This window comes from Lissotriton vulgaris, chromosome 1_1 (assembly GCF_964263255.1).
Source record: "Lissotriton vulgaris chromosome 1_1, aLisVul1.2, whole genome shotgun sequence".
In the NCBI taxonomy this organism is placed as follows: domain Eukaryota; kingdom Metazoa; phylum Chordata; class Amphibia; order Caudata; family Salamandridae; genus Lissotriton; species Lissotriton vulgaris.
In genome coordinates, this window is record NC_141685.1 from 670,734,420 (window position 1) to 670,754,705 (window position 20,286).

General features: G+C 45.0%; 1 protein-coding gene across 2 annotated transcripts in view; it reads right to left on the minus strand.

The window, feature by feature from the left end:
* Nucleotides 1-20,286, minus strand: part of SLC30A7 (solute carrier family 30 member 7) — a 285,774-nt gene that overhangs the window by 168,527 nt on the left and 96,961 nt on the right. For both annotated transcript variants that reach the window (XR_015308328.1, XM_086954376.1), the window contains exons 5-6: nucleotides 19,630-19,756; nucleotides 5,697-5,846 (exon numbers count right to left, since the gene is read on the minus strand). Coding sequence is in view for 1 of the 2 variants with exons in the window: in XM_086954376.1 (XP_086810502.1) it covers nucleotides 5,697-5,846; nucleotides 19,630-19,756 (277 nt within the window). In the remaining variant the exon portion in view is untranslated. The remainder of the gene's footprint in view (nucleotides 1-5,696; nucleotides 5,847-19,629; nucleotides 19,757-20,286) is intronic.

The following is a 20,286-nucleotide window of genomic DNA, read 5'->3' on the forward strand; positions in this document are numbered from 1 at the left end:
CTTAGAATCTGGAAAGATCCCAAACAATTGGAAAGGAGCAATAATCAGACCGGTGCATAAGAAAGGCGATTTGCATAAACCAAAGAATTACAGATTAATAAATCGGTTAGATATTGGTGAAAAGATCTTTGCGAAAATAATACAAGGAATGCTCAAAGCTTGGGTGGACCAGTACTCGATTATACCGTTAGAACAGGGGGCAGTTAAAGAAGGTCATTCCACCATAGACCACTGCTTTGCCCTTTGGGCACTTGCCCGGAAGTCAATAGAGCAGAATGGGAAATTGTATTGCTGTTTTGTTGACTTCCGGGCGGCATTTGACTCAGTGGATCACAAGTGTCTTTGGGAATGCTTGAGAAAGTATGGTATACCGGAGGGCCTACTGGTTATCTTAAAGGAACTACATACAGGAAACTGGGCCCAGGTAATTAAAGATACACAAGGCGCATTAACACACAAAATAGTGGTAGGGAACGGGCTGAGACAAGGCTGCGTTTTGGCTCCTCTATTATTTGCTTTATTCTTGGCCGACCTACCCAAAGTTTTAGAAGTGGAAAGAAGTGCAAGCCCTAGAATGAGCGGAAATAAAGTGGCATGTCTTTTATTTGCAGATGACCTTGTGATACTCGATCAAATGGAGCTTGGGCTACAAAGGAAATTAAATGTTTTTATAGATTACTGTGAGAAAAAGTTTTTAGTTGTAAATATGGACAAAACGAAGATTTTATGCTTTGGAAAAAGAGAAAAAAAAATTCGCTGGTTTTTAGGGCATATAAAACTGGAGATTGTAAAAGAATATAAATATTTAGGCCTCTGGTTTGACAGTGCCCTTAAATGGTGTACCCACATGGAAGCGCAAAAAGCAAAAGCTTTTTCTTCAATCTGTGGGCTGAAAAAGTTTAATAAGGAATATAGAGAAATGTCCCATAGACCAATGCTAAAAGCATATGATGCCATGATACCTCGGCAGATTTTGTACGGGGCAGAAGTCCTGTACCTAAGTGGCAAATGTAGATGGGACCAGGAAGAAGGGAAGATCCTAAAAACCTTATTGTCTTTACCAAGCTCTGTAATGATCCAGGCTGTAAGAATGGAGACAGGAACAACAGCTTGGAACATGCAGATCCAAATGTCATTGCTAAGATTTTGGAAACGCCAGGACCCCGGGGATGTGAAGAAGGTCTCACAATGGTGTAGGGAAGAGATCCGAAGTAGTAGCTTAAAGTGGGCAAGAGAGGTAAAAAAAAAGATCTTAACCATAGCGAAGACGTTAAATGTGAGTTTAAATCAACACACAATGGAGATAGAATTTACCAAGGCCTCACTAAGATCCCAAGGTCAGGAACAGTCTAGGAAAAATGACTTGGTATACCTGAGCTCGAAAAAAATCAGTGAAAGAGAGAAGACATTCTTGGGTAAAAGAATCATGGTATCCATACCTGGACACCTTGCCAAACAATGCGCTTAGGTGTGAACTACTAAGAGTACAAATCGGAATTAACCCGTGGCTAATGGAGGGAAAAACTAAGGCTGAAATGACATATGCTAATGGAATTTGTAAATGTGGCCTCGGAACAAAAAATGCATATATGGAACAAGCTCAAGAGCCCAAGCTATAGATATACTATTAGAAAGGACAAATCTTAATACAGCCATCGCTTTGGGGAACTATATGAAAAGCATAAAAACCTTCCTGAGGGACAGTTTGAAGGGGGTTTAGCAATTTTATCCCTCCTTCTCTTTTAGTTTTCCCCATCTAGCGTAGGAAAAACATTTTAGACAAAGATAGATTTCATTTAACGGAGTTGATATGTAATAATTGCTGCTATTGGGGTATGAATTTGGATTTTGTACCTTTATTATGAATTTTATTGTAACAAATTATTAATGCATTGATTGTTTTTATTGTGATTCTTGCAGTGTTTATAGACCATGGTCTAAACAAACAAAGTGTTTCAGTACTATTCCTGCATTATGCGAAACGTATGTAAGAGGTGCTGTGACCCTGTGAAAGTGCCTCATCATAGGAAAGGATATGAGTAAGAAGATAAGAATCGATGGAGTGTCTGGTGTTCAACCACAAACCTGGATCCCCTGAGCCTACAGCTGCTACGTTAAAGAGGGTCATGAATTAAGCCAGATCGAGTAGAAACAGTGGTTGTGTGTGCGGAGGTGAATCTCTCCAGGCAGCTCTCGCAGTGAAGGCAAAGCCAAGACTAGAAACAGAGATGTGAACACCAGTCACTGGTATGGTAGAGTCCAAATAACAGAAGAGTAAAGTTGCTAGTTTCATCAGATGAATATGGTTGACTAAGAAGTACAAGAACCATAGACTGGACTGATGAAGAGTGGGCACTTTTGCTTGCTGGCGCCCTGAATGTACCACGCAATTCCCGCTTTAAGATCATTCAATATTATATTGTACACCGAGCGTACCTATCCCCGGATAAAATAAACCGCAATTTTGATCTTAACACAACAGCATGCCCTAGATGCGGACTAGTGGACGTGCAATTCTTACATATGCTCTGGGAGTGCCCCCTCCTGCACGACTATTGGACGGCGGTGTCAGCCTCTCTTACAACAGCGACAGGGAGTACACTGCCACATACATGGGAGGCCTGTCTATTAGGACTGTTTAGGCGGACGAAACAAACCAAAATCCTGGCCAGGTTTTGGGACTTGGGGCTGGTTACTGCGAAACGCATCATCACCAAGCGTTGGAAGAATAGCGAACCCCCTCAGGCAATACATTGGCGTCACTCTTTTGACAATTGGGCAAGAGCAGAGAGCATAGCCTTGCATAGGGAAAAGACGGCGGGACTCCGCATGTACCCCATAGCGCAAGACTGGGACACTGCATTGGCTGCCTATCACCAGGCCTGCTTGCAGAGTGGCATTACCTCACCGCCCTTTTACCTCTAAGTGGTTAATTGACCTCCCCCCCCACCTCTCCTCCTTCTCATGCGCCCTTCTAATTCAAAGATCTCCCCCCTCCCAGTTTCCTCTCTCTTTCACTTCCCCCTCGCTCCTCTCCCTTCCCCCCTCCCCTCCCTTATCGCAGCTACAACCAGCAACGTTGGAAGACCCTCACTGCTGACACAGACATCCGCATCCGCACCCACCTATGCCCCATTTCCTTTAGATTGTTATCACCCAGTTCCTAGTCCCCTACATTTTTATTTTCTTACGTAAATTTTGGTTCCACATAAATGTTTCGGATATGGCTGACACTGCGAGGGGCCTTGGCCTATGTTCAATATCTGCAACGATGTCCGCAGATAACCTATCACATTATGTTTTAGAAGCAGACAGGTTTTTTTTCAAAGCGGAGTGTGAGGTACGCCCGAAAACTGTAGGGTGTCATTTCACCGCTCCTTAAGTCTTGAAGTGACGCACATCTCGATACTCCTACTTTCTCCCTCCTCTCATAGCCGACCTTTCGGCTGAGACGTTGGCTCCTGTCTGATCTACACTAATCTAGCTCACCAACAGTGGAATCAATGTGCTTTAAACATACCTAATTTTGTCCTATACCACTGATGTTACATTGTGGGTGTCCACGACCAGGTACTTGGGTGATATAGTGTGAGGGAACAGACGTACCAGATTGGCGGACAGTTGTCATTGATCATCTCTCTAATGACCTGCCATGTTTTTTCTCGCTATTTTATGCTTTGTTATCCTTTTCACTTTGTTGTATCTATCACCATATATAGACAACTGCTGCGACATGTCATGTGTGTTCTGCAACACGGCTGTGTTAACTGCTTTTGTATGTTTTCAAGTAACAAAAAAAATGCAATAAAACATTAAAAAAAAAAAAGTACAAGAACCATTTTATAACCATTATGTCAATCACCCAAGGGTCTCCAGACCACATCTCCAGCCCTCAATATCTCATCATCAGGCTTCTAACTTCTTACTGACATGCCATCAAGCCATTGAATCAGCAGCGAAGCCACAGCCATAGCTTGCTCTGCAAACTTGGAGTCACATCCCCTACAGGTACTTTAACAGGCACTGCACATACACATGACTCAATAGTTATCTCTTTTGAACGACTTACAAATCGGAGAGCTCTAGGACATGGTCAGCAGGTTTCTTTCACGAGGGTAAGCCTAGAGCATCTTGTTTTCAAAACAACATTGGCGCAACAGTCCGTGAGACTTACATCTTGCAACAGGTATCAAACCGAAAACAGGAAAAGGACCAACCATTTCCACTGACATGAGCGGCTTTATTTAAAGTGTGGCCTAATCATCCTGCTCCTATAAAGTACCCATAGAACTGGTCCATATCAAAATACTTTTAAAAGGTCACCCTGAAAATCTATAATTTCCAATGCCTACAGTATTGTATACAGTTTATCAACAGGTAACATCTCCAACAATGTGTAAATGGAAACTCAGGACCTTACCCTCAGATTGATTTTCTTCAATAAATCAATGAGGGCTGACAACCCATTTCAAACACTTTCAATTCCTCAATGAGAACTAATTTTAAAAAAAGCACCACAGCTACTTAACAGAAACACAGTCAGTTGAACCATAATTAGTTGCAACCACGCGCATGCATAAGTTCTCATTCAGAACACTTAACTTGTTATATTCTCTAGAAACTGTGAACTATGTTTACTTCTACTGATTAACTTGTCCGGTGCTCTGACTTTTCCAACTTCACTGAATTCCTTGCTGGTTCAACAAGAACTATTTCAACAACTCTGTAACAAGTTCCTCGGATTTACCTCCAGCTTTCTCTGTCATATGACTTGATCACTCTCAACAGGCTACTCTAATTGTCCCTCTGATCCCATGTGCCTATCAAAACTCACATCCCCACTCATTCCTGGGGATGCAGCTCTAAGAATCCCTCTTACAAGACAGCTCTAGCAAGGACAACACTGGCAGAAACTTACCTATGACCCAATTTTGACCACAGCTTATACAATAATGTGCCTTGAACACTATTGAAAAAAGAAAATCCCACTCAGCGCAGGATGGTGAAATTATTGACTGAAAACAAATTTAGCCGTGGCTTATCATCACTAAAGCCAGATTTTCTCTGACTTTGGTCATTCAATGATACACCAAGACAGAATGAACAAAGCGATATTCTAAAACAAAACGTGAATCAAAAGGGTAAATGGTAATCGAGAGAAGAATTAGTCACGCAAATGTTGTTAGTATTGAATGCCTTGTGCTCTATCCTGGTCAAATCTCACACGCCAACCCTATCATAGCCTTAAAACAGGCAACTTTTCACTGTTTTATTTCAAAGGTTCGGCTGGCTACTGTGAGAGGTAAAACACAGTATGCTTTGTTCATCCGCAATCATAGTTAGTTTTTTTCATATATCATTTAAATACAACTGCATTGAGGTCATTAAATTTGTGTTACTGAGTCAAACAACGTAAGGATTAAATACTAGTTATAAAGCACACTAGTGAACATCCAGGAGGGTAGTGAATGGAAGATTCTTTTTAAGCGTGGGTGTGATGAGGGATGCTCATCTCATCCTTAAGGAAAAAAAACTGATAGGAATCAATCAGGGCTCCTTAACCTTCTCATTGTAAAGCTTCTTGGTGCGAACAAATTACGGTGTGCTTTAATGCTGCATGAGTGTTATGCCACACATTTTTAAATATGGATCTCAAATGTTAGCTCTTAATATTCCACCTTTAGAATCCTACTCACCTGAACAGTTATGGCCAGGACCATGTGCGTGCTCATCCTGGTGGCTGTGTCCATGACCATGAGATTCGTGACTGTGGCCGTGCCCTCCGTGACCATGGCTATGTCCATGACCCAGAGAACCGTTCACTAACGAGTGGCTGTGACCATGCCCTGTGGATTAATAATAATTTAGATTAGATATTTCCATACACAACATGCTTTAAACCTTACCTCACACAGTGCCAGTTGCAAACATGTATGGCTTTCAATCATGTTCAATTTTCAAATTACTGTGCCAATGACAATGTATGAATACAGACTGTAGCTCGCTCAATACGTACAAGTTTCTGAATGCACAAGCATGTCCACTTTGGGAAATGTAAAAAATTGTCACGCAGCTGTTTGCTACCTTACTGTGAAGTACTGTTCCCTAATGCTCTCCAAAGCAAAATGGCTTGGAGAACAAAAGACCTGCTATAGAAGTGATCCGGATTAGAAGGGGTCCATCCAGTTTTAGACTCCCAAACACAGAGAAAGAATAATAAATAGCAAGCATTGGCATAGCCAATAGGTCTCGCCTTTGGGACCTTACAAGTGTTTAGTTATCCAGCATATTATCCTTGGTGCAACAACATCAACTGTTGCATGGCTAAACACTTATAAGGTTCCAAAGGCGAGACCTATTGGCTATGCCAATGCTGGTCTTCACAAGGAGAGAAGGGCAGCCAGTCCCTTCCTGGGGCGCCCCCTTTTAATAGGACTAATGATTGAACCAGGAGGCTGGGGGTCTTGTGGGGGCAAGATAGACGAAAATTATGTGCCTCCTGAAGTGTTATTTTTCTGCCCCCTGAGCCCCTGCTTGGGGACACACATGCGTCACAGGAAACCCTGTGGGGGTACATTTGTCTGTTGACTCCACTGGATAGCGCCATACCCCACCCCGGTAATCTGAGTGCTGGAAGCACAGTGAGCCGGGCATCTCTTGGCCCTTCACCAGGCGCCCATGTAATAGCCGCTACAGTCCACAGCGCTTAGGAGCCCGCACTGTGATTTAAAGCGCTGCATGAAAAAAGATCATAATGCGCTAAAGGATACTCCCCCCCCTCTCCCCAAAACAATGCTAACTCTGCCTTCTACATGCATCATGGCACCCTTATGGCAGTAACTACCCCTTCACCCCTCCCTTGGGCGAAGCCACTGAATATTTCCATTAATCCTCACTATTTGTTACCGCTTAAAGCTTCAGGCAGAGGGGTGCATCCATACTGGAGGGGGATAGTGAAGCTTATCCTAGAGGCTGTGTTGACAGAATCTAGGGTGGAGGGCTTTCACGGGCCCAGCTGTGAAATAAACATTACGTACGCTTGCGTATTATGGCCCAGTAATGCATTCTCAGGGTCTTGTGCCATTCACAAACCCCCCACCCTTGAGCTCAATGGGCAATTGTGGTATGATCGTGCCAACTGATGGCATTCACATGGCACGCACGTGTACATACATACACAGAGGTGCAACCAGAGCCAATTTTTTTGGGGGGGGGGGGGGTCGTGGGAGGCAACCAAAAATGTCGGGGAGGGGTTGGGGGGCTGACTATCCCAGCAATATGCAGAGTGGAGATGCAGGGGCTCTAAGAAGGAGTGAAAACACAACAAAACCTTGTTAGCAAGTAAATGATCTTTTAAAGACCTGTGAAGTACTCAGTGCGGCTGTGTGTGTGCCCGGAAGCTGTCTCAGCACCGGGTGCTACAAACGACGGAGGGCATGAAGTCCTTTGAGTCCAATAGGAGTTGCGCACCTGCACATACATGTATATCGCATGTTGTATTCGTCCGTTCACTGCTGGTAGCAGGCTGCTGGTGCTCGGTATCAAGAGCATCCAGAAGGCCCCGGAGGCGAGTCCCACAGAGTACTCGCCAGGGCTGCCCCAGAGCCCGCTCCAGGCTGAGGAGGGAGGAGGTTGTAGGTGGGTCCCAGGAAGAGGTGCCGTCGAGAGGAAGTGGGCAATAAAAGTAGCACGGGCCTTCCAAGGAACAAACAGAGAGGCGACGGCTGGTGGCCCATTACTGGGCAGTAATTGCACCCCAGCGATGTTTGTCATTTTCCCTCCACCCCCAGTAAATGGCACTTAATTATCTACGTCCGGCGATCAGCTGTGTTCAAAGTGTAAAAAAAAACGCATTTCGCCGTCTCCACGAAAGAGGCCTGTCACTCCCCAGGCGATAGCGCTGTCGAACGCATGTCATCCGGTGGGGGGGCCGTTGTAGCCACGGCCCACGCTCTTTGGAGGGCGCCTGTTCTCCATCTCGGGGTTGCGCCCCCACAATTTATGAGCGCGGGCTGTTGAAAACTGAACGCCATTGGTTTACAATTAACGCGACTGCGATAATTGCAAACAGATGGAGCTTCTGCTCGCTCCCGAGACACATAGGCTAGGGGAGGGGACATTTAAAGATAAGGCGGGATATACCTGAGCCTTTGGCCATTTGCATGCTTTCTTTTGTGGAAGTCTTACGAAATGGCCAATCAAATGCGTGGAGTTAAGAAAAAACACAAGCAAAGGTCTGGGAGTTGGAAGTCCTTACAATAAGCATAGCAGAGCAGCAGATGCGCGCTGGCTCAGGCGAGACCTAAAAACAAACATGATATTGCCTTAATGCAAATGGTAGCCTACAGTGGTTTACAGTTCGCGGTCACGTAACGGCAAGTGCTGCCTATTTTGAAGCTGGCGGAACTAGGTACGAGCCTTGGCGTGGACTCCACATCCAGTGATTATGGGCAATGTTATGTAACTGGTGCTAATGGATGGGCACTCCGATAAAATTGGGTGGAGTTCACGCTATATAAAAAATGTATGTCTATATATGGGACTGGGCCACTGATTTACCAACGAGAATGTAGAAATGGCCATCATGGTACCGAGCCAGAGTTGTAAACTACAACAGACAAATTTAGTTGTAGTGACATGCATTGCTAAAGCTTTCATAGAAGTGCAAGTTGTGGCATAACCACAGGAACAGTAATGATGCCGTCGTGGTTCTGCTTTGGTCTTAAAGTCTATCCGTGCTAAAGACTTTTGGTAAAATCAACAATAAAAATCATCTGCTGCAGCTCTCCGCTTTAGAGGGTCAATTTTCCAAGGGTTTGGCTCTCATGGTATTATTTCCCTGGGCCCTGCTACAGGCAGTGCTGGCATAAAATCCTTTGACAAACTACAGAGTTTGGACTGGAACAAACTCAGTTCGATACTTGCAGCTGCAACATGCCCTTTAACCTGGTCTCACTGTTGCTGCGGGCTTGCTCGAGTATGGCCCACTAGAGGCAAAGATGACCATGGCTCTTCTTCCTGAAAGAGACTACGTATCCATTATCTATAAGTCATTAATGCCTAATATTCCGGATTCTTTCGCAGCATTATGGAAAAATAGGAGGGAGAGCTTGTGCGACTGGATGATTTAGAGTGAGTGGCATCCCTGACTGCAATTCAGGAATAAGAGATTACCGCTCCGTTCTGTCTGATTCAATTCAAATACTTACACCACATATACTTAACGCCACAATGATTATGGTGAATAAACAGAGCAGCAGATCATGTAGGTTTCTGATGCAATGAGGCTGTAGGTGACTTCCTACACACCGTATGGAGCTTTGCAGCTCTTCGTCCCAATTGGGATTACATCGGAGTGGCGTTTACAGCTGCTGTTGGTCGCCATTTGCTCAAACTCCCAAAATGGCTCTTTTTAATGTGAAAGAGGATGAGGGTTTTACACATGTGGAGAAGACATTTCTGAAACAGAGTTTGAGGATTGGAAAGAGAGACAGTCCCCCAATGGAAACAGACGGGTGCTCCTCACACTGTGGCCATGAAAAGTGGAAAATAGATGCCAAAGGAAAAATGAGAGGGTATGGGGTGCCTGGCAGTGGTTTCATGATTTAAGTTAAAAAATAGTTGTACTCTTTCGATAACACAATGGCTTTATGAAGAAAGGTGAGATAAATACTCTATATATGATATGATGCGATATTGAATACGGCAGGATGAGTGGTGGTATTAACTGCACTGATATGGTTTTTTGTAGCAGTTCTTTTCTTTTCAATTTGAATGTTGTCTTCAGATATGAAAAATTTAATAAACAGATTTATAAAAAAAACATTTAAAGCTGGATACGGGCACACAAGCCCCCAAGGTCTTCGAATAAAAAATTCAGGTACAGGTGCCTCCTACCCCTACCGTTGCCTGGCATTTTGTTTGGCTTCTCTAGCTGGGTTTTGGTTTCTTGTTCTTCTGGGCACCAGATTCAGTATGAGAGGGTTTTGACTATATATCTTTAAGACTGCGGGCCTTCTTTCCCCAAGCAGCATTCATGCTCTTAGCTGATGCTTGGCAATTCCGCAACAAGGCCTGAGTGCAGCTACTGTCTGTGGAAATGTCTTTCTCTAGTCCAGAGCGAGGCAATGCCTCCTGCCAGGCTCTTGCTCTCTCACACTCTCCAGGGTAAAAGCTCACCTCATCACTCCCAACCCTGGTTGAGCTCTTTGGCTCAGCTCATGCCCCGAAAGGACTTGTCTTGACGGGTGTCCTCAGAAAAAGAAGTGGGACACCCGGAGTCAAGCTCTTGCTTCCAGATCACAGCTTCCTAGAGTACTGTAAGCGTGGCAGTAGCCGGGTGGTGTCCACTGCTCTTGAGCCTTACAGTGCTTAGCGATGAAACAGGGGATTGCATCTGCCCTCTCCCCAGCAGGTTTAGGGCCCACCGCAGCCTGAATCTGAAGATAGTTTGTGGCCTACCACAGACTAGGGGTCAGGACTCAGGTCCATCGCATAAGTGGTGCACGGGGAAGGTGCAAATCTATCGTCCCCAGTATGGCTGTAGTGTTTGCCCCTCCAGAGATGAGTCATGGGAAGCACGCCAACAGGCTTTCCTCCTTGCCCCTTATCTCCCTTCAGGGTTCGCTGTCTTGCAGTTCTCATCAAGGGCAGTGTTTCATTGCTCACCTCCACTTCAATGGGGATGAGGCCCACAGAATTTAGAGGCATGGACAACCCTGACCCCCTTAGTCAGTCTCACCCAAGCAGCCCAGTGGGTCCCTTCTCACTCACTCTTGGGCCGCATGCAAGCTCTCTCTCCCCTGTTTCAAACCGGGACTCCCATCCTTCGGGCTGGCAATGCTCCCCACAGCGAGCACCCTCCCTATCCGCAACACCTCTCCTCAGCTCGAAGGGCCAAGTTCCCCAGGGGTACTCCTCCACTTGTGTTCACCCTGCCACTACTCCTCTCAGACACCATGTTTCTCCAAGAGACAGGTGGGCACTCAGGAATGACCTGGTTTCCGCTTCTCCTGTGGTGGGAACCTGGGAAAAGTCACGGTCATCTACTATAGGCCTTGGGCTCGACTATCATTTTGTCTCTCAGTGTGCAGGCCATATGTACCACTGCGATAACTGGTCTCCTTGGTGGAATCTGAGATCACCCTGACCTGCATTGCCCTCTGCTTGAGTGCTGGCCCAAATTCATAGTGTTTTCTTGTTTCGGAGGCAGTAGATAAGTCTATTTTGCCAGACTGGTGACTAATGACCGCAGAAGCCGCCATCTTGGACCAATTTATTTATTTATTTTATTTCTTTATTTTTTAAGTTTATATAGCGCGACAGCTACCCGTAAGGGTTTCCCGGCGCTGAAAGACAAGAAGCAACAACAGATAGTCCCAGAGAATTATTGGTCAAAAAGCCAGGTCTTCACGGCTTTGCAGAAGTGAAAGTGGCAGTGTTCCATCCGCACAGCCAAGGGAAGAGAATTCCAAAGTTTAGGTCCCAAAGTAGCGAAGGATCTGCCGCCCATTCTCGAGAGTCTAAACTTAGGGATACAGAACAAAAGTTGAGAGGAGGAACTAAGTGAACGGGCAGGAATATAGGGAGTAACGAGGGACTGAAGGTAAGAGGGGGCCGCTCTAATCTTGATCTTGTGCTCTTGTAACTCTTAATACATACATCAAACTCATGGAGTACCCTTCTAACAAAGTTTTAGGTTTGGATAAGCTGTACATGATCTCCAGAGCGTTCTACCTCAATGTATGAACAATGCCAATCTATGTCCAGTTCCACAGTTCGGCTCACACACTCCAGCATAATTCAGAAATGCCGTCTTAATTATTCAATGGAAGCAGTTCTGGATGGGCTAGAAAAAATGGAGGCAAGATGACATTTTGCGCAAGAGATTTCAGAATGAATTGAATAAGAATAAGCAGCAAAATAATGAGTACAGGAGAAGTCCCTCAAATCCTAAATATTCATAAATAAACAAGCCAGTTATCCTGGAAGAAATTATATACAACCCACAATGGACGTACCCAAATATCCCCACAAACTTCTACAATTCAAGATGAACAAGACCCTTCTGCACACCAGCCAACCCATAGTTACTAACACCCAGTCGAGGTGTGCCTGTCAACACCCACCAAAATATTTCAAACTTTTGAAGGAACACAATCCATGTGTAAAGTCAAGGTGTGCCTGTCACTGTTCCCAAACCTTGTTTGCGAAGCTTGGAATCTTTTAATAAAATGCCTGGATGAGCCTTTTGTTGTTCATTATCGCAGCACTCATCATTTACCCTGTGATCCTGCCTAAGGAACACCATGTGAAAATGTACTTGCTGACCAGAAAGATACCGGATGCTTTAAAATTAAGCAGTACTTCTGCTAGACATCAATGGGGAGTCTACAACTTTGTCTGGCCTGTTTTAGTCACACAGTGAGTGGTATGATGCCTCGACCTCGGGCTGTACTTCAAAAACAAAAATGTGTCTAGCCTTGTTTTTGGAGTGAATTTTAAACCAAATTACTCGTCTGTGCTAGTGAAAACAGAGCCCGAGGAGGTTTGTAAAGGAGAACAAACTTGTACAAGTAACGGAAAGGTTTCAAATGACTCCCTGTCTGACTTTTTTTCTAACTCCTTCTCTATGTCAGAAAACGAGAAAAGAGCAAAGTGTCATGAAGGGTAGGCTTCACACAATTTTTTATTCTAATTTGCATAAAAAATGCATAAGAATTTGTTCATGCTAAACGAACCGTCACACACTGCCTAATTCAAATAGATTTTTAAAAAATCACAAATGTTTAAAGATAGCAATTAATCCAATGAATTTCGAAAGCAAGCTTTAACCAGAGAGTTAGGTGTAAATTAGGAGTGAGCTCAAAAGAGGAAACAGTTACTTTGTCAACCTGTCAGTTCTCACATAGGCCTGATGCCAACTCATTCTTTCAGTCAGAAATTCACTTCAAACATTCATCCAAAGGAAGAACAGTTTTGTTTAGAGGGCATAAAATGTGTTCTTCATTGTTTGGGCGATTTAACGGTGTACCTAGAAGGGGAAACCTGAGGCGGAAAGCCGGGACCCCGTAATTTTACCGCGATTTTGAAAATTTGAATTTTGCCATTTTTAAAAATTTGTATTGTGCCCACATTTCCGTAATTGAACTTAGCCTACCTGTTTTAAATAATTGTAGCCCTGATAGTCCCGATCCCCCGGTCCTCCGTCTTCAGCCGATTTTGGGGCTGGAGGGAGACTGGTAAAGGACCGGGCAAGAGGGAGACTCCATCTTGGGCAGGGTGCAGGGTCGGCGCACTAGTTGATCGGGACCCCACCTAGCCAAACGCCCATATAAGGATGACACGTGCCGGATGCGCAGCGGACGCGCGCAGCGGGCGCACCGAAGGCAAGCCCGTCTGCGCCCGTCCTCGCCAGATCGCGATGTGAGGCGGAAGATGCTGCCCAACCGCCCACCCCCACGCTGAGTGTTCAAACACCCGGTCCCCATTCATACTCGGGAGAAACACTTCGATCTATAATGCGAAATATGCCCAAGAGACCAAGTAAGGGGGGGGGGATTGTTGTTGTACCTTCCCTATCCTGATAGAGGGACCCCTGTCGTGCAATACATGCCAATTTCAAAGCATGCAAGGGGTGCTCCCTAGTAGGATCTCCCCTCGGGTGGAGCCTCAGGACTGCCAGCTGAATCTCACCCATATTTTATGCAATGTCCGATCGCTTGCAAAGCACGCAATAGAAATCTGGGACCTGCTCTCGACCCGCATGCCGGACCTATGTTTTCTTACAGAGACATGGCTTAACCCCGTTAATATACCAGCTATTAATATAACAATACCCACAGACTATAATTTTATTCAACTTGATAGAAAGGAAAAAACGGGAGGGGGTATAGGTATTGCTTTTAAAAAGGAGCTCAAAGTTCAATGGACATCGTCTGTAAGCAACACAATGGAACTAGGTGTTTTTAGAGTACAAGTGTCTCCAACAGTCTCTTGGGACGGAGCCCTGTTATACCGGCCTCCATGCCCTAAATCCAAATTAATTTTCACCTCGGCTTTGACAGAACTCATTGCAAGTCCAAGAACTTCATACTTCTGGGGGACTTTAACTTTCATGGCGAAATCGAAGACAACCCAGAAGTGAAGGCGCTCTTTTCAAATTTGAGCGACATGGGAATTACCCAGAAGGTGCTAGGTCCCACACATTCTGCAGGCCACACCTTAAATCTCATATTTACGAATATACAACATCTGGAAGTACAGCAACCGCTGCCGCTCATTTGGTCAGATCACTATCTGGTCCAATTCTCTCACCAATTTTAAGTAGGACAAAACAATTATCCGCAATACCAACGAGGAAAATATAAAAGACTTTGGCACAAGCTGACGATGGATAGCTTTGCCAAACCCTTCATTGACCAATCCATAAAAATGGAACAGATGGACCAAAACCCCTCAGCCATGCTAGAGAATTTTAATCTAGCCCTATCAAATACTTTGTCCAAAGTGATCCCACAAAAAAAGGCGTCTTTGTCACCAAAGGGTCTTTCAGCCCCATGGTACTCAGACGAGCTCAGGTCTCTAAAAACAACATGCAGAGCACTAGAGAGGAAGTGGAGGAAGGGAAAACTATCAGGAGACAAGACAACTTACAAAGCCGCTCTAGTTCACCATCATCAAGAAATAAAAAAGGCCCGATGTTCCCATATCAAATATCAAATAGAAAAGTCTAAAAACTCGACCAAAGCTCTTTTTAATATTGTCAGAGACTTCTCCTCACCTCCAGTATGCAAACAATCACCAGCAGAGTCACAGAACCTATGTGATTCCTTAGCATACTTTTTTCATGAAAAGATTAAAATAATTTATTCAAATTTTTCGGACAAAGACACCAACAAAATACAAGCAAATGAAAAGTCGGATAATTTCCCTACACCTAACAGAGCTACGCTCAACCACTTTAATCACATTTCACTTGCGGGAACAACGAAACAGTAAGCAGCAGCGAAATCAGGCTCCCCGCAGGATATATGCCCACCTAGCACAATGGCTCTCGTGTCCTCTGTATGCGCTCCTGTTATCCAACGAATTTTCAAAGCATCTATTGAAACAGGTAATTACCGACCGATATCCCTGCTCCCTTTATTGGGGAAAATGCTAGAATTTAATATAAACATCCATCTCAGTGAATATCTAGAAGCTAACGATCTGCTGGACCCTTCCCAGTCGGGCTTCCGGCCAGGGTTCAGTACAGAAACTGCAACACTGGCGGTTACCGACTCGCTAAGACGCACCCTCGATTCCGGCGGGTCTGCAGTCCTGATCCTCTTAGATCTCTCTGAGGCCTTTGATACGAGATCCCATCAAAGGCTAGCGGAGAGACTAAGCGAGTGTCGGAGGCACCGCCCTACAGTGGCTGAAAAACTTCCTAAAAGACAGATGGCAAACCACTATGTTAGGACCATTTGTCTCAAAAAGGAAATTCCTGCTGGACAAGGGGGTGCCACAGGGATCGTGTCTTAGCCCCACCTTATTTAATATTTATTTATCCCCTTTGGCAAAACTCATCCAATCTTTCGGCTTTGAGATTATCTCCTATGCCGACGATACGCAGCTACTGTTTCCAATTGGTAACAACATTCTGAATGAGAAACAACGCTTCATGGACGGTATGCTAGCAATTGCAAATTGGATGAGGAAGCAGTGCCTACAGTTAAATCCGGGAAAAACAGAGCTAATGCTCCTAGGGAAATCCGCACATCTTTGGACTGCTGATTGGTGGCCTCACAAATTGGGTGACGCCCCAAAACCTTCCACCTCCGTAAAAAGCTTAGGAATCCAACTGGATGCCAAGCTTGATATGAAGGATTACATAAAGAACATCACAGCTTCGTGCTATTACAATATACGTCTACTGCGTAGAATCATCCCCTACCTACCCCTGGAACATCGGAGAACTGTAGTGCAGGCAATGATAGGAAGTAGGCTGGATTATGGCAATGCCCTACAGGCAGAGGTTGGAACAACGGCCCTATCCAAACTGCAGGTAATACAGAACACGGCCGCCAGAATGGTCTTGGACTGTCCTCCTGGAACTCCATCTCACCCGCTTCTAAAACAGCTACACTGGTTGCCAATTCAAAAGCGCTCTGTGTTTAAGATCTGCTGCTTGTCCTTTAACCCCTCCCCTGCTGATGACGGAACGGCTCCGTCATCAGCTACTGTTGGGCTGTGCTGATGACGGAGCGGTTCCTTCATGGCCCGGCCGCCGCGCCTGCGCGGCGCTGATTTCGCGCCTGCGTGGCCGTTCTAATGAGCGGGGCGGGTCATGACGGAACCGCTCCGTCACCAGCACAGCTCAACCGCGGCTGGTGACGGAGCGGTTCTGTCACCAGCATGCGGCCGCCGCGCGGCCGCCCCGCCCGGTTAGCGCTGCGGCGGAATAGCCGCCGCAGCGAAAGGGTTAAAGCTCTTAGAGGCGAGGGTCCAGTTTACCTCAGAAATAAGCTCTTTAGGCACTCGAGTGAATGTAATCTGAGATCCAATTCCCTAGCCCTATTGAACATTCCCCGGATTCGACTCACCCGCACAGGCGGCAGAGCGTTCTCGTTTGTAGCACCGAAATAATGGAATTCGCTCCCCTTAATGCTGCGAGAATCCACAAATTACTTATCCTTCAGGAAACAACTAAAAACTTGGTTGTTTTGATTTCCTTCTCCACGCCTTTTCCCTCTGTCGGCTTACCCCTTCAGGTAAAGCGCTGAGATGCCCCTGGGTGATTCATGCGCGATACAAAAACTACTAACATACTAACATAACATATCTTAACATTAGATAATAAGATATTGATATATTAAACTATAACTAAAGTATAAAATATTTTTAAAAATACTTCTTTGCGGTACAACTTAAAATCCTGCATCGCATATACTACACCAGGACCACTCTACACAAACTGCAAAGAGCACACCATCCATACTGTCTTAAGGGATGCGGGGAGGAGGGTACCTTTATTCGCATTATATGGACTGTCCAGCAATAGTCAATTATTGGCGTCAGGTGCTCCGCACGATATCACAGACAATGGGGGTGTCACTACTGCCAGAACCTAAACGATGTTTGCTGAATGTATGGGAACGCAATGACCTTTTGCGCTACGGGCAGGTGTGAGTCACGCTGGGCCTCATGATTGCTAAAAGGGATATTGCACAGAAATGGGGGGCAGCGGAGCTACCTTCACTGACAGCCTGGAGCAGAAACATGGATCTAGCTATGGTCACCGAACGCACGGTATATGCATCTAGAGGGAACCCACGAAAATGGACTAAGGTATGGACGGCCTGGAACACTTACCGAGGAGACATTTGCGATCCATTACCAGAGCCTGACACAGACAGCTCAGATGAAGAATGAGGGGTGGGGTGGGACGGAGAGGGTAGTGAGGACTTGTGCGAATAGCCGAGATGGATAATGTACATTGCTGAATTATACTGTTGTGGACCTACACATACGTACTGAATACAATCAAGATGAATCTTTGGTGATTGTCAATACTGCCAAGTTGTTGTTTGACTCTAATGAAAATGATTATTATTTTTTTTTTTTAATACTTCTTTGCCTCTAAACTTTATTACAAGGTAATAGCCAGGATCTATACCAGTGACCTTGGGGTACTTACCATAACACACCTAATGTTAGATCTATCTGTCCATTCAATGGACCTTTTGGCACAACAAACCCCCTCCCCCCCCCCCCACCCCCCCCCCCACCCACCCACAATTCCACGGAGAATTAGCAGGTCATGTGCAAAATTTAGAGATGAAACCATTGTTTAGAGACAGATATTAACAGGTAATTATTCCTCCCCAGCACGGAACGGGCCAAAAAACCTATTTTGTACGCCTCCCCGAATATCTGCCAAGCTTCTCTCCATTTTGCACGGCTTCTCCTCAACATCCAAGTTGCACCCATCTCCCCTTTCGTGCCCTCAGTCTTGTTTACTGTACCTCAGCTCTTGCCTCTCCAATCTGTAGCTTCCACTGCCTAGCGGAACCCTTGCCTCGCCATCTTCTCCTTATCCTGGGTGTGCCTCTACTTCATGTTGTGTTCTGCACATAGCTCTCAATTCTGAATAGTAGGTGTGCCTGCCAGCCCCCGAAACTGTGCCATGCAATAGTGTAACATCCCCATGATGTTCTGTTTCCTATTGTGGGCTGTCATTGGCTTCACCATCTCAAACATCACCGGAACAAATCAGCCCCTGGGACAAACTTTTATCACTATCCTGTGGGTACAGCGGGGTATGAAATGGCAGGAAGTGGAAGCAGAAGGGTCTACAATGCTTCAGATCATTTGCTGTCCCTTCTTGGGACGACAGGGAATTCCCGGATGGGAAAACAAATAACCTTAAACTTTACCAATGAACTTACATCGCTGCTCCAATGAATTGGCAAACACTAGCCTAAAGATAATATCGGGGTAACTTTGGTCAAAAATAGCCTTCAAATAGAAGAAGTGGCTATTCCTTACTCACTTTGGTGATATTTTCACTATTGGCTGCCTTACTTTATTTTCTACTGATCCACATTGCTCTAAGAATGCTAAAAACGTGCTAATTCATCGGCATGATGGAAATCGGACATTTATGAAGAACTGATATGAGATGATGTGGTGGGTGTCCAAATCATACATCCGCCTTGAAGAGCAAAAGCATGATAAAAAAACATAGGGGTTAGAAACCAATGCCTACACCTCTTTAGAGAGTCAAACCTTGCTGATGATGCTATGGAAGGAGCTTAAGCATTGCCTTCCTTTCTCTACAGATGTCCCTTCAGATAATAAATGAACACAGTATAATCATTAGATGAATGGAGGCAGGAATGTGATGGAACAAATTGTGCAGCTCCAAATGGCCTCCGGCAAACTCCCACGCCCCGCTGTACTGGTTTGGTTCTGGGGCATCGAACCCATGTGTGCATAGTTGACGGAATAGCGGTACCCAATGTAGGAGTAACGCCAACTAGTGGAAAACACCAGAAACAATTCCTTTGAATGTTACTGAAGAGTGTCCAGTAAAGGAACAGACCTCACGGAGCGGGTGAGTGCGCCAATTCTAGGAAATCATCACATTAATTTAGTCGAGGGGAGGATTTTGCCCCATGCCTAGCTCAGTGGTAGGAAAATAGAGAAAACGCCTCTTAATAGAGTGTTTTTATTTGTTGCCTTTAGCAGCCTGTCTAAGGTACCAGGCAACTTATCCACAACCCAACAACTCACAAGTGTGGTAAACACCTATCCTGTTGTCCAACTTCTGGACTAGTGACCCTCTGGGCACTAGTATGGAATCATCAACATCACCTTACCTCTGGCCCCTGATAGAATTAAAAAAACAAAAACCCTATTTCAATCTTCAAATTCACAATCATTTTCTATTTTCTCATATTCCTTGCTAACTTCAGCACCCAGGAGCAGTCGTGAGCAGTGCATACTGAAAGAATATTTACCTTGATCACCAACCAGGACAGACAAGTAGATATGCAGCTAAAATGCAGCCAGTCCAAACAACATCACTAAATACAGCAAATAGCACCCAAGCAGAAACAAGAATTCAGTGAAAATCAGCCATACCAGAATCATGCGAATGCCCATGGCCCCCATGCTGGAATACGAATATTCCTACGAGGTTCACTAGGAATCCGAGGATAGAAACCGGCAGCAGTCTTTCATGGTGCACATCTGGAGGCTCCAACGCTCTCTGAAAAATCAGAACATATTTTATTTCAGTGGACTTCACTTATTAATTTCCATGAATTAAGTTCCACATACTAGGCCAAATAACACATGACAAAACACGAAAAATATATTAAGAGGAACAACTAATGGTAAAACAAGTTTTTTACATTAACTCTTCCAGTACTTGGGAAACATATAATGGCAGGCCATAGAAGCTGTAGGATACAGGTGGACATTCCAGCCCACCAGCCTGCCCGCAGTACTAGGCTCAGCACACTTGAATATAATCTGACTGTGTAAAGATCAGACCGAGAACAGACTCTTATTCTAAAGAAGAAGCAACTCGAAAACCATTGCTCACACTTGGGAGATCTTTACACAGCAAACTGTAGAAGTATGTTCTAATAGAGACACTGGATGGTATTGCATGCTCAGAGCAGCAAAACCCACAGAATCAAACAAAGCATAAACTCAAGATTGGCGCCAGCACTCTATGGAGTACTGTGCGCGTATAAGTGTAATTAAACACCATGCGCTTTATGGGAAAAGTCC